Here is a 16312-nt window from a genome sequence, read left to right as displayed (position 1 = left end):
GCCCTTATTCCCTCACAGGTGTTGTTACTAATTTGTCAAGTTCTAACAGTGGTAATTACAGCAGTCCCCAAACAGACAGATTTGACATTTGGAAGAACTAATATTCCTTGGCCTGTGGGATTAAGTACTATCATAATGGGGACTTCCCTGACGGTCCAGTGGTTAGGACTCCACACTTCCACTGCAGGGAGCACGGGTTCGATCCCTGGTTGGGGAACTAAGATCCCACATGCCGCGTGGTGCGGCCTAAAAAAACAAACAAACAAACAAAAACTATCGTAATGGGCCAACTGGAAACCTCTGAAAATACCCTCCCCAACTGGTAAAGATTAAATAAAAAATAAGGATGAATCATCCTGCATCCTTATTTTTTATTTAACACATTACATCCCTGTTTTATTTCATTTTATATTTTATTGAAGTATAATTGACTTGCAATATTGTATTAGTTTCAGGTGTACAACATAGTGATTCAATATTTTTATATATTACAAAATGATCAACACAGTCTCATTACCATCTGTCACCATACAAAATTATTACAGTATTTTTGACTATATTCCACATAACACTCTATGAAGAAGAAAATTACGCAACTGAACCCTGTCTGAGTTCCAGACTTGCAAAATCATGATAAAGGAAGAACTTCTGGCTCAGTGGCTTGAAGTGTCAACTAGTTCTCGTTACAAAAAACCAAGTAGAAGCCTGGATGAAACTGTCAAAAACAACAATTGCATGACTGTGGAAATCAAACAAAGCCACATTAAAAAATTGAGAAAAATGCTAGAGTTTCAGAAAATAACAACAGAAGTCGGTTACCTTCTTACCTGGAGCTGCTCCCACAGCCCCCTTCTGTTATACATACATAAAGGATCAATAGTTTCAGCAGCACAAGGCTGGTTGGGAAAACCAGCAGCTTTGCTACTTGATTTGGGGTGGGGTGAAAACCCATGGCTCTGTCTGCTAGAAGAAGCAAACCCAATAGGAAACAAAGAGAGAACCAACAGCTTAGCTAGCCTAAGATTGCAGTCGCACATACAGTGAATAGCAGACCAGCCAGAATTTGACAGGGAAGCCCTGGAAATGAGAGACCCACAGAAAAAAAACTTGATAAACTCTCCACACATATCATACTGACTAGGAAATTATACCATGTTCAGGGTGGATCCTGAGATATTCCAGTAGAAAGTAAAATCCAAGCAAGTGACTTGAAAACTGGCTGAACTCCGAATGTGTCCCCAACACTATATACAGATTGATTAGCAGAGGGTGAAAGCCTTAAAAGCTGAGAATATTTGAGCACAATTTCTGTCCAAATCTCTAGCTGGCAATTAGACTATGCAGACACAGCAGGGACCCATCGGAAGGTAAGCCTCTTATCACCAGAAGAAACTGCAATGACATATGCAAAGTACTGAGAGAGAGGGAAAAACTCTGTCAACCAAGAATTCTATATCCAAAGAAATTATTCTCCAAAAATAAAGGTGAAATTTTAAAACTTTCCCAGATTAAAGCAAAACAAAAATAGGCATATGTCTTTTATACCACAGGATCCAAGTACCTAGCTTAGTGGCTGGAACTGGCTCCTTAAATTTGCTGAATCAAATAAATAAAAAGATATAATTTATTGTCACTTATTATTTTTTTGAAAAAATACATAAAGTTTAAAATTAGAAACACATATTTCCTGTTTCCTCAGTAAAATTTGGAGACTTGCCCCCTCTACTATCTCAAGAATAGGATATGAGGCCCAAATTCTAGGTTAATCAAAACCTAGGTACCCTTAATAACAAAGCAAAGGGCAATGGTCCCATGGGAAATAAATTTTTTCTTTAAAAAATTCTCAACATGTATAGAATAGGATATGCTGAAATAAAGTGGCTTTTACAATCATCTGTAAGAAAAAAATTTAAACTCGATTGAACTGCTGACTCTTTGAACATTGTGTGCACATTCACACATACACATACACACTTCTGAATATGTGTACTATTGTGTAAGATATAATCATATCTATTCTTTTTAATTTTATTTTACTTATTTTTTATACAGCAGCTTCTTATTAGTTAACCATTTTATACACATCAGTGTATACATGTCAATCCCAATCTCCCAATTCATCCCACCACCACCACCGCCCCCGCCACTTTCCCCCCTTGGTGTCCATACGTTTGTTCTCTACATCTGTGTCTCTATTTCTGCCCTGCAAACTGGTTCATCTGTACCATTTTTCTAGGTTCTACATATATAATCATATCTAAAATGCATTTGGTTTGAAGAGACTGAAATGTATTCCATTCATACTCATTTATTCTAAACCTAGAATTTTAGCATCCTTTTATTCTCTTTTAGTTTCCTTTTTTTGATGTCCTTCATCTTACATACAGTCTAACTTTTCTTATCATCTTGATCATTCATTACAGTTCACAGTTTTCATGATCTTACTATTTTATTCAACAATCCATTCCATGAATTAAGGTAATTATGTATTTCAAGATTTGGACAAAAGTATCAGGAGCATCTTAGATCCCTATGAAATGAAACCTTCACTTATATTTCATTAGATCCTCTGTTGAAAGAGTTAACAACATTCTTGCACTCTAGGATTCCACGCTTATTGTGTCAGGCTGACTTTATTTGCTCCTGAAAGAGATCTTTACCAACCTAAACCCTACAAAAAGAGGCAGATAAGCAGTACCAGGGAGAATGGGGTTAAGGATGGCAATAATTTGAGCTGCCCTTTTGCTTTGAAACACATCTCCCCATATCCCAAGTAATTCCTCAAAAAGCCCTTCTCATGGATACATCCTAGAAAGGAAGACAGACAGCTCCAAGTTCAAGCTAACAAAAACAAAAGTCCAACCTACATACAATTTTCTTGGATGAGTCAGCTAGCACAAATGCAGTCAAATTTTCAGCACAGTTCTTTCTCCTGTTCTACAAAGCTGCAATTCTAGGGTGATAGGAAATGCTTTCATAGTTCATGTTTCATACTCTAGTACTATAATTAATGATATTTAATATAGTTTAGTTGAATGATATAAAGAATGAATGAATGAATCTACTGTATACTTCTCAAAATATTGAAATAGACTTAGATTCAACTTTTCTGCTATTTCAATGCTTTTATAAGTCAAATAAAATTGGTTTGTAACACATTTGTAACACCATTAGGGTATTTGCTCTAATATGCCTCTTACCAATTAATAGCAATATGTCCTTCACAAAGCTTTGTATTTTTCTATTCATTGAACCAATTGCATCATTAAAATTTTAAAGCTATTCTAAATAGCAATATCTAGGCATCATCTACTATATTCTAGTTCAATTTAACAGAGACTTCAGCGTAAGTTAAAGGTTAACGTTTCCTATTTACCAAACTAACTTCAACAACTAGTCTATAATTTAACTCTGCTTTTAATTTTTCATCCAGCTAGCTAAACACCCTCTCAAATATCCCACAAACTGAAATCTGAAAGATTTTTCCCTTGATATATACTAGATATGTTTCTTGGATACTAAGTTTTCCATTAAAAACAATCCTTTTTCTTTAGGCAAATGCTTAACATAGTGTTTTATCCATAATTAACAAGGAAATATTTTTGCAACTAGAAGGAATTACTATCTTAAACATTTTACATGTTGCAATTTATCAAGAAACAAACAACTCTCCTTTATTCCCATTTGTAAATCTACCTCTGGCTATGCACTTACAAATTAACTTTGAGTTAGTTTAGCTTCTTAATCTGCTTAGATATCTATCAGGTGTATTGTGGCATTTACCAAGATAAATTACAGAGAGATTAAAAAGTTAAAGTTTAAAAAAATAAATAATAAAAACATGAGAAAGTATACAGTTAAATACTCAACTGATTTGGGGATGAATAAAGAGTTTCTAGGGATAAAAGGAATGGGAAAAAATCACCAAATATGCAAAGACTTAGCTATACTAAATTCAGTATTTCCAAATGACCAAAGAAAATTAGCAGCTAAACATCAAAATGGGAAATACATTTGGAACAGATGACAGTTAAGTGGGTTAAATTATAACCATACAAAAATATCTTATAAACCAATAAGAGCAAAGCTAATTAATACCCAATAGGACCATGGGCAGAAGAAATAAAAGCAACAAACAAGACAATTCATAGAAGAATATATCAAACACCAATAAACATACAAAACATTCATCTTCACAATCAAATTCAAATTAAAATGACAGATACTATTTTTTGTGGTCTATTCAAATGGCAAAAATTTGGTGTATCAAGACTGAAAACTCAAGCACATCTGACAGGAGAATGGAGTGTTATAACCTTTCTGGAGAGCAGGTTGGTAATCTGAATTAAAAGCTTAAAAGAATCAAAGCACAAATATGTATTTGTGAAATACTCAGAAAACAGGCAAAAAATTATGTATAAAGATAGCCATTATAATATTATTTATACCAGCCACTGGAAACAACTGCAATGACCCCAGATAGATGAATAGTTTATGGTACAGCCTTATGATAGAACATCAGTGCAGCCATTTAAAACATTTCTGAAGAACATCTAAAGGCTTGGAGAAAAGTTAATGGTATGATATCAACTGAAAAAAATCAGAATACAAAATTATATAGTATGATACCAATTTTGTAAATATGTAAAATACACATGCATCGGAAAAAGGGAAGAAAATACAACAAAATGTTAGCAATAGCTATATATGGGGGAAAGGATTGTGGATAGCTTGTATCTCATTCTTTACACCGAGCAATTTTTCAGATGTCCTATAGTAAACATATTGTTCCTTTTAAAAGGAAACACACAAAAAATGTTATTTTTACAACTATAGCTAATAGGTATTTTTAAATATGCCATCAAGTGATGCAAGAACATTTTCAGAAACAAAGCAAAAACCAGTTCTTAAAAATGTCAATAGACTTTTCTACTACATGAATTACCAAAGATATTCACTTTTTATAACTTGACATTTTCTTCACATAACCAGCATCATTAAAGAACTTAAAAGTAGTAATGTCTAACAATTAAATGTCTACTCAGAAATACAACCTAAAAAGAAAACCCTTATCTAATCAATTACAGGAAAATGTGTGATTAGAATATAGTGCTTACCTTTTTCACTTACACTCTCACTTTCAATCTCAACATCATCGCAACTTGTATATTCAGGTGTAGAAGCTAATTCCTCCTCTGAACTGCTCAATGAAACCTGGCGCATTTTACCTCCTTTCTTTGATTTATGAGGCTTTGGTGGTGGAGGTCTCACTGACTCTGACTGGTCAGAACTGAGAGAATCGTTCCTTAACATTGTTTCCATTTTTTCACGTTTTGTTTTCCTTACAGCAGAGCTAGGATCTAAGTGCTGTTGTTTCCTTAGCGAGTCAGTACGTCTCATGTCTGGTCTATCAATGGGTATTGGACTCCTCCGGGGGGTAGGAGGACTATGGTTTGTGGTCCTTTGTGGATAAGAACTTGGTCCCTGAGCCTCTCGAGTTCTTTCCATTGAATAAGATCGCTGATTTTCCATGGCAGCTCTACGTTCAGATACAGATCTTTGCCTTGATGGTCGTTCCATCCTTAGCATAGAAATCCTGGAGTCTTCCAGTTCAGAATTTGCTAAAGAAACATCACTGTGCCTTCTCTCATGCCTGGCTCGTGACACTTCAGCATGGATACGCATTTGTTCTTCATAGGGTTGTGGCTTTACTGGATAACGGGCCAAATTCGGATCACTTCGATAGCGTGCCTGGTATTCCTCCTCTCTCCTTTGTCTTTCATATTCATCTCTGCCCTCCGCATCCTCATCATCTACAATATATTCTTTGGAATGTCTATGACTTCTCCTGTTGGAGTCCCTATAATTTATATGATCAGACTCTTCGTAAAACTGAGGTTCACGTTGAGACCTCCTATCAGCATAATCTGATGGAGATCTAGGCATCACGCTGTCCGAAGTAGCATACTGTGAATATTCTTCTCTTTCTTCCCTTTGGTCGTATCTTCTATTCTGATCTCTGGACACTGATGGACTTCTTTTCCTAAGTAACCAAAGAAAAAGAATAAGGAAAAGAGCAGAATTTAGGCCATTTCACATTTTACTAATTCACTGGCAGGTTGATGGATAAATTCAAATACTTCTTTTGCTCCTTTTTTTTTAAAAATTTCATTTGAAAATCACACCATAACAAAAGTTTTACTAATATTCATTTTATTCAGTTCAAATAGGAAATTTAAAAGGTACTTTTAATATGCTTCTTAAATGCCTGGCACGCCCATATGGAATATACATTGGCCCTGAAATTAGATAATCAACATCATACTCTACTGCAGCAAAAGAACCTTTATTCTAATTTCTTTGCTTGGCTCAATACACTGAAACTATCTCCCAATTGTTATTCAGAAGCTTAGAAAAATTCCACCTTCCTTTCTCTCTATTCCTGACACCTTGATTTCATAGTCACTTGAAAACGTGATGAAGCCAAACTGATTCAGCTCAAGAGTTGAATGCTTTCAACTGAAACTAAGGGTTGGCTCTTAAAAATCATTTTTCATTCAACATCTACCTAGACCACTCCTAGTATCGGTTCATCTAAATCTTCATCTTATCATTATATCTCCAGTCCTTTACTGCTCTAACTTGAGATAATCAATTTAAATAAATACCAACTGTAATGATTTGTTCATTTAAAAAAGTCACAAAGATCTGCTATTTTTATTCCATCTTCATTAAATTAAGGCCAGCTCCATGACACTTCTCTGTCTTCATAGCTGACTCCTAATATGTCCTTACAGACTCAGAAGAAGAGAGTGTTTGTTAAGTTTTCAACCTGCCCCTCTAACACCAGTATAACCTGGTAGAACTTGCAATCACACATCATACTCTTTGTCAACAAAATATTCACGCTGTCCTCTTCTCTGGCACAAACTCAGATAATGGCAATCACTAGCCATGAGAAGCAATGGAACTGGAATCCTGAAGATGACAGAAAAGGTTTAGAATAACTGTTACAGAGATTTTACCAGGACACATGAAATAGTGGGGTCAGCTGAAGTTAAAGATGACCAAGATTAGATAGCTCAGTTGAGAATTTCTTAGACAATATTTTTTTGATTCCAAAAGAAAGAGCAGAGAAAGGATACACATGGAGTGACCCAACCCAGCTGCATCATCATTCTCCTCTCAATCCTTTTTTGTATCACCTAGTCCCTTTCCCCCATATCTGGAATGCAGTCTGCCAATGCATCAGTTAAGGTTCGTTAACAGAAACAAAAGTCACTCTAGGTTTTCCAGGGAGTCGGGGTTTCAATATAGAAATCAAAACTACACAACTGTTGAACCTGCTAAGGAATGAACGTCAGAGAAGATAATGCTGTTCTTAGTCTGGAAAACCAAAGACAGGGTTCTCAAAATGGTCATTAGGAAACTGCTGTGAATTCCAAAAGTCTTGAGGAATTTGCCACCAATTACCTCAGCTGCCTACAGCATTAGGGTGGTCAATTAAAAGGAGTTTCATCTAGGAGCCACTAAGACTTTCATATCTGCCTATCTGCCTGCCAACAACTCTGCTCGACAATCATGGTTTCTTTAACTCTTCTACCTTTCAAATCTCACACATGTGCATTGTTAGGGTTGACTCTAACCTAGAGCCATAAAGGGGAAAGTATTGCAGTAAATGAAGGAGCTGGCCTGTTCCCTTAAATGTTTTATGATTAAGCAAGTGTATGTGCTTTTTTCTTTACATTTACATATAAAACATTTAGGACTTAATTACAAATCTTTTAGGTTACAATTGTTACATAACACCATAGATTCCTACAGTTTAAAATATACAATCAAAACAGAGCACTCAAAATAAATTATACAGTATTAACCTACATAATATCCTATTTATGTGTCTATTATGCATAATTCATTTTACTTTTTGTCATTATTTTTATACATATGAATAAAGAAAAAATACTCTAGTATGGTAGCAATGTATCATGAAAAGAACACTAAAGTTAAGGGATCTGGGTTTCTTAGTCCTACTTCTGCTATTAACCAGTTACTTGAACCTATAAAGCCATTTAATCTTTGAGAGTCTGTGCTTTAAAGCGAGAGACATAGATTATACACATTAACTCAAATATTATTTTAACAAATATGTATTAGGTAAGAACTAAATGCCACACACTATAATATAGATTAGGAATACAGGAATGATTAAGAGATGACCCGTATAAGAAGTTGAATGATTCTAAAACCCTCTTCCATTTCTTAGAGATTATGATCTTATACTGTTGATACCACAACTTCATCAAGTTAATATGCCTAAATGAAAGCTTAAAGCATCGCAAAAAATAATAAGGATGCTCTTTTCAAGATGTAATTAACTGACTAGCGCCAATTTTCAATATACTCACATCTCATTAACTAGCTACTTAGTACTAACTATACCAAAAATATATATACTAACTGAGATAAGTGAGAATTCCTCTAGGGAACTCTAAAGAATAAACAATTAAATTAGTTCCTTCTCAAGCTGACCATCTAACCTCCATTAGATTAGATGTAGAATTTATGTTAGGAATTCAAATTCATTTCAGTATGTTTAAAATAATATAACAATTTTTCCAATCTAAGTTAATAAATATATTTTCTCTAAAAATGTGTTATTCATAAATCTAATTTAATATAAAGAAATTGATACTGTTTCAAGAGTAAGGCTAGTGTTTCTCAGATTTATATGGTACATAAGAAAAGAATTTTTTAAATTTCATTTAGAGATTGCTTAATTAAATAAATTTTAATTTCCTTAAAATGCAGTGTGGACTGAATAGGAAACTTTATAGCTATATATAAGCATATGAATTTTGGAAACATAAAAAAGGAAGTAAAATGTGATTTGCTACATGAAAGCGGTATTACTTCATTACAATAGGCTAGTAAGAGCAGCTGTGTTTCCCCAGCATATTACTACTCATCCTACAGACAATTACCTAACTAGTGTTCTGTGTTGTCCACTAGACTTCAAATTTTGAACCAGAAAGGACTATGTCTAACACACCTTTGTACCTCCAGTATTTATTCAGTCACTCAACGAATATTTATTTAGTGCTTACTATGGGCCAGGTATGATTCTGGTTGCTGGAAATGCAACAGAGAAAAGACACATAAGGTCTCAGCCCTCAAGAAGTTCTTTCTAGTAGGGAAGACAGACAGTAAGCATATAAACAAATTAAGGTAATTTCATATAGTAACAAGTCCTATAGAAGAAAACTGAAACAGGGTAAAATTACAAAAAGTGACTGAGTGAAGCTACTTTCAATAAGGAAGTTCTTTCTAAACAAGTACATTTGAACTAAGACCTGAATAGCATAGTTACATGATATGTAGCCCATTTATGTAAAACATACAGCTTTGCTGGGGATGTTTTGGGTATTCTCATTAAGTTGCTATTCTTTTCTTTTCTTTCCCTTTTTTTTTACTCAAAGCTGCTTTATAAAATATAAATTTACTGAATTCTTAATTGTTATTTTATTGAATCAAGGATTGTCCAGGGTAGTTCATCTCTAGAACCCATCTAAAAGCAGTCCACTAAGCCTTTTTCACATGCTCCTCCTTTCCAAAAGATTTCATGCCCCCAAATGAGTAAACTGTAATTTACCATATTTGGTAAATACCTCATTATATTTTATCTCAGTTGAAAGTCAAAAGAAAAACAAGCAGACTAAATCAGAATGAATGGACACTGGTTTTACAATATTATCAAAAATACTTACATGCCTAAGATTGTTAATACAAATTAATCTCTAAAATGTGGAGCTTAAAGCCATACAAGAAAGTGAAGTAAAAAATTTCAGAAAATGTTCAGGGAAAAATTGGATATTTTGAAGTACGGTCAACTTAATGATGGCCTTCTTCCTCACTGCATTTCTTCCCTAGGTAATCTTACCCATTTCTATCCAGAAATGTCTATAATACTCCTTAAAAATTAAGTTTCAAGAGAACAGGCAACCTGGGTCTAAGGAGGATGGCAGATAATAGGTGCTCAATCTTCTGAATTAAAGAACCGAATGATTAATTCTCCCTTAGATTATCTCTACTTTTCATGGCTTGCTCTCTTCTTTTGTACTCAAACCCACTGATGTGCTAAAATAGTCTAGATCTTCTCTTTTCCCTACTACTCCCATGGCAGTAATAGGGCCTTAAGTGCAATGAAGAAACTACTTTTATTAGTAGTGTAATTTAGCTCTGTTGTATGTTAATTTGGCTTTTGTTGAACTTCAGACTATTGTTTATAAAATGACTTCTTTGGCAAAAATGTATTTTGAGTGTCAATCCCTTTAGAACTAAACATTTAGAACAAAATCTCTTTGTAAATTAGGGATTTCTAGTAATACATTTAACATCATGCTGGGTATGGACAGAAATGGGGAGAAAAAAAGCAACACTTCATCCCTGAGGAATTAACATAAATTTTTGAAAGTAAGTAGGGTGAAAGTGAATATAGTGAACCTTTATAACACAGGAAATATATATTCCATTGTATTGATAAATAAAAATATTTATTCATTAAACAGTTCAATTCTAAAAGAAATTCTATTATTAATTAGACCTTAGCAAGCTATTTAAGTGCTTTTTAAAGATCATACCTTAGGAAAACTGAATCCAATATTAAATCCAGCAATCACTTTGTTCTAGAGATTATAAAATTTGCCTGAAGCATGTGACTCAGACTGTAGATGCTGATTTGTACTGGATTTAAGTAAAATAGAACACTGGTCAGGATTGCTGAAATTGGGATGACTATTGTCTCTGTTCCTTAACATAATTTCTGAAATTGGGATGACTATTGTCACTGTCACTTAACTCTATGCTTTCAAGTAGAGTACCTGATAGTATATTTATTAAAGCCATGTTAGAAGCAAGGCAAGATTTTATTCTAAGAATACTCTTACCAAACAATGATGAATCTGCTATCAGTTATTCCAAAATATTCAAATACTCGTCAGAACAATTTTTACCAGTCACATCATTATTTCATATATACTTTCTTTGACTTAAAATTGCTATATATCTTAGACACTGTATTTTTTTCAGAAACTGAAGAAAATCCATGAAAATATAAGTACTACATCTTTAACCTTTATTTTCCCTACTGGCCTTTATAAGCAGGCCCTGGCATTTATTATTATCAAATGGAAAACATTTAATAGGAAAAAGAATATAGTGATAATCTGTACACTTCTCTGAACAATCATAAAGCATTTAACAGTATTTAACCCATAAATTTTAATTCAGAAGAACGTTGCAATTCATCTAAGATGTTATATTTCACTTAATCCTTCAAAGACCCTTAGAAATTAAAAGGCAGAATCCAGAATTATGACTTTTTTAGAATAAAATGTATTTGTGACATTATGTAGTGCCTTAATTTTTACTCCTATTCATCAATCAATCTCTAGTTCTAATATATAACAATATCAGTATTATATTCACTTTGTATTTACCTAGTATCTGTTCATCTTACTTCTCTTTATTAAAACCTAGGTTGCTACAATTATTTTCTCTTTCACCATATTATAGTGGTCTTAACTGGAACTAGTTTATAGAAAAATCACATAAAGAAATGTCCTAAATCTATTATTTTTTTTTTTTATTTTTTTTTTTTTTACTTTTGGCTGCGTTGGGTCTTCGTTGCTGTCCGCGGGCTTTCTTTAGTTGCAGTGAGCGGGCTTCTCATTGCGGTGGCTTCTCTTCTTGCAGAGCACAGGCTCTAGGCGCACAGGCTTCAGTAGTTGTGGCTCGTGGGCTCTAGAGCGCAGGCTCAGTAGTTGTGGTGCATGGGCTTAGTGGCTCCGCGGCACGTGGGATCTTCCCTGACGAGGGCTCGAACCTGTATCCCCTACGTTGGCAGGCAGATTCTTAACCACTGCCCCATCAGGGAAGCCCCTAAGTCTACTTTAATCAGTAGCATTTCTTGTTCACTGCTTATAAGTTTTTTGTCATCTGGACTAACTATTCAATCTATTTCTAAATATTCTAGCTGTATATTCACACCCACTCCATTATAAATGTCTGATTAGGCATAATAGGTTGAGCAAGAAACTCTACCAATTAGTCTCTTTAAAATTCCATGTCTAAAAATCATATTGACTGATAGAGAAACTCCAAATAAAAAGATTCTTTCCCAATTAAAGCCACTGTTGACAATTTCCCAAAGGCAGTCTCAATTTATATACTGTATACTAATTCATGATGTTTTAAATATTAGTTTCTATTTTAATATTTACAACCTTTAACATCCTATGTGGCTTGTGTTATTAATACTACCTAGAATACTGACCATATATACTATAAAATAATCATCAAGTTTCTGAAAATATAATCCAGTAAACATTTGAAAACATTTACAAGGACAGTGAAAGGTTACGTGGAAACTTAAGTTTTAATATTTATATATTTTTAACTCTTAAGACTTATGCAATTTTTAAGAATCAAAATGACATTGAGAGAAGAGTGAAGAATTTGAAGATTACTAATTTCTGTAAATTCAAATCTATGTTATTACAATTAAGCACTACCTATATGAAAATCTCTTACTCATAATGTTTAATTAGTAGAGATTATTAAATAATTGTCATTTTATATATAAAAGAATAGAAATGACATTTGAAGAGTCAATAATTTGAAAAAACCTCCGTTTTAAAAGCTTAATAAGGCATGATGTTGCTAAATAAATTGAAATAATTAATTCAATTACACAATGCTAACCATACAGTTTAAACATAACATTGCAATCAAATTCTGAAATTTGAAGCTGTTAAGACACATTAAATCAAGGATTTAACAGAAGCACACGATCCTGTAAAACATAAAATATGTAGGTTCTATTCCTATAATTCCTACAAAAAGGAAGTTTTACAAATCAAACAATTTATATTCATCATAAAACATGAAAAAAAAACAATCTTTTTTTACATTTCACAGTATTCAACACATTTTTATATTTTTACCTTTCGCTCAACCAATGCACATCTGTCGAGCATGAAGCATCATGTTGACAAAAATACATCGGCACTATGCCGGGCAGTGCTTTCATTTAATCCTTCTAGCTCTAGCAAAATCGTAGGAGCCATCCTTAATCAGATGATTTGAAAGTCTCTACTTGCTCACAATCATTTTATTTCAAAACTCAATTACCAAAAAGTTACACATAAAACAAAACTCATTCACGGATGGAGTCATAAAATCCTCTAGTGATGGGACTGTTAAGAAAGAGGTTATTCCTTAATGCCGTTACTATGTGGCTGTATATAGCTCAGGTCAAGTAAGAATGTACCCTGTAAGAAGGATTACGGTACTTAGCTGATTAGAGCCTCACAATACTGAACACCAGATGCATCCTACATCCAAGGCATTTCTGGGCACTATACTTAAAACGGACAGATTCAAAAATTGTAAACCACGTTCTCCTATATGAATTACAGTATTTCTAAACTAACAGGATTTGTTGTGTTTGCTATTGATGTCTACCACACTGCTTTCACTATAAAATGTAGAGTGATAGTAAAAGATGGTGATGGTTTAACAGGTCTACTCTATCATTTCTTTTCAATTATTCAGTAAGAAGTTTCTTAATCTTTACGAAAAAGAGAATGCTCCCCTAAAGGTGTAACGAAACAGGAAGTAGCAGTTTCTGTAAAAATTTAATTAAAAATGTGTTCCGTGAGCTAAGAATTTGGTTAGACACTGAGTTTAAATCAAGCTTTGCTCACTTTATTACTTCAATGCCTCTATTCAGTCATTCAAAAAACTAAAAAATAGAAAAAAAGATAACACCATGGATTCCTCTCTACCAAAAGCCAATTACCTAGATGTTAATGTTATATTTCTGAGAATTATGTTTAAGTGATTCCAAATAAACTTATATAAAACTGAGAAAAAGTCAGTGTTTGAAGAGTAGGGAGAGATGCGAAAGTAGTGTGCTGTGTTTTGGTCTCCCAAATTTCAAGTTTAAATGAGGGTTTAGGAATATGTTGTAGCACCATTCAACTACTTATGCAGTATTCATCTACAGAATTCTCTCCTAAAATGTAGACCTTGGAGACATTGGGCACAAGGGGCGGCGGGGGGGGAGGCAGGGAGTGGGGAACAGGGACAGATACAGTCATTTTTACCCTCTGAGATTCCTAATACAGACTTGTAGACTATTCAAACAGAAATGCAATAAAAATTAGAAATGCAAGTTAATTCATTTTTACAGAAATATTAACCAATAATAAAATTCAACCACTTAGACCCCACAGTTCATTTCAAACTGAAAAAAAAAATTCCACATAATATTTTGATTCTTCCAAGCTGGTAAGTCCAGAAGATTTCAGAAACAACATTACAGTTGATGCTGATAGCAAGCTGTCTTCTTTACTTTTCCTTCCATTCACTTTTACCCCTTCAGTGAGCTCTTGGCAATGTTTTCCCAACTGTAATGCACACTCTGCTGCCCTTCCTCTCCTCTCCCGTTAACCTTGTTTCTAGCTTCTCTTATTTGTCCACCTCAGACTGTCATTCGTATCATTTCTAGCACCACTGCTGCTTTCTCTTAACTCTCTACAGATTGTTCTATGTCTCCAATTTCTTCTTCCCCACCCTTTGAGAGTTATTGGGTTGGCCAAAAAGTTCGGATTTTTCATAACATCTTATGGAAAAACCCGAGCGAACTTTTTGGCCAACCCAATATCTTGTCCTTTTTCTAACTCTTTACTTTGACTTTTTTTTTTTTTTTCCAATTATTCCCTAGATAAGCACTTCTTATGCATTCAAATTTATGAAGTTCCAATTTGGGGTTTAAAATGTTTTCATGAGAATATTACAATTTTAGTATCCACTGACCACTTCAGAAATACAAAATAACAAAAAGGTTCTGTGAAGCAAATACCAGATTAAATTAACTTTATTTTATTCATGACAATATTTTCAACTTCTATTTGAAAGATGAAGATCTAGTACATGCAAATCTCTAGGAAAGAGTGCACAAATGATGCTCCCTTATAGTAACACATTGGGCCACTCCCCTTTCCCCACTATGCTTCCCAAAATTGCCATGTCAAAAAGAGACACAAAGGCTAGGAACCATTCTATACTAGAAGGTAATTTGAACCTGTAGTAATTTTATTTCCCTTCTTTAAGGTGCTCTATCGAAGTCTATGGCAGCCTTAGAAACAATCCTACAATAAAGATTCACTGGAATCAATACAAAGAAGTACAATGAGCAACACAGAAGAAACAAAAGAGGGAAAAAAAGAATAGATAAGTTTATCTAAACTTCCATAATCATCAGAGAAAGGCCCTAGAAAGAGTTATTTTGTTCTATTTTCCACTGAAAACGTTATATTCTTTTAATATTACTGCCCCTCTACTGAACTTCAATTATTGGTTTCATACACTTGTTCCATTCTCTCCTCCTATTTCTATTTGCTCCAAAGAGGCAACAGATTTTTGGTTAGGGCCTGCAACTATAGTTATTCAGAGAAGAGAAATATTTTCCTGTAAAATGAAACAAACATATCTAGAAGTACATATCAAATTTAAAAAGAGATGCTGTTTATCTGCAAATCAATCATGCATATAATTAATTTTCATCTTAAGAGTTTATTTCCTTATTGAGAAAAAGAATTATACAGTGTTTTAAAATATAGAAAATACAGGTAAGTAGTTTTAAGGAGAAGTGGCATTTTCTGTCTCAGTTAATGGTTATTCTTTCCTTCTAGTTATTCATCCAATCCATGAGGAAATTCTGCTGGGTCTACCTTCAGGATATATCCAGAACCCAAACACTTCTCACCAACTCCACTAGTACAAGCCTGATTTAACCAGTATTTCTGGTGTGAATTACTGAAAAACTTCCTAACTGGTCTTCCTGCTTCTATTCTATCCCCCTTCAGATCAGTCTCAACACAGCAGCAATAATGTATGTCAGATCATATCATTAACATGCTTGAAACCCTTCAGCACCTCCCCATTTTGCTTACAAGGCCTGTAGGATCCGGCACCCATTGCTCCCTGTACTCCTCCCCAGCTGCTTACCCCTGGCTCACTCAGATCCAGCCACGCTGGCTTCCCTGCATGTTTTCACTTAAGACCATTGCTCTGGCAGCTACCTCTGCCTGGAATGCTGTTCCTCCAGATATCAATAGAGATATCTAGGCTGCTAGTCAGTAGAGCGCTTCTTCAATTCTTCCCTCGTATCTCACTTTCTCAAAGTGAAACGTGGTCTCAAGGAGGCCTACCCTGGCCACCTTACTGAATACCAAATAAACATTTC

The 16312-nt window shown here is 34.2% G+C and overlaps 1 protein-coding gene across 33 annotated transcripts in view; it reads right to left on the bottom strand.

Annotated features, from left to right (window-relative positions):
* RIMS2 (regulating synaptic membrane exocytosis 2) overlaps positions 1–16312 on the bottom strand; it is a 596173-nt gene that overhangs the window by 298182 nt on the left and 281679 nt on the right. For all 33 annotated transcript variants that reach the window (XM_082434237.1, XM_082434243.1, XM_082434242.1 and 30 more), the window contains one exon: positions 5118–6043. In XM_082434237.1, the coding sequence (XP_082290363.1) occupies positions 5118–6043 (926 nt within the window). The remainder of the gene's footprint in view (positions 1–5117; positions 6044–16312) is intronic.

This window comes from Balaenoptera physalus (assembly GCF_965194825.1).
Source record: "Balaenoptera physalus genome assembly, chromosome: 17".
In the NCBI taxonomy this organism is placed as follows: Eukaryota; Metazoa; Chordata; class Mammalia; order Artiodactyla; family Balaenopteridae; genus Balaenoptera; species Balaenoptera physalus.
This window is presented reverse-complemented; position numbering and strand designations above follow the sequence as displayed.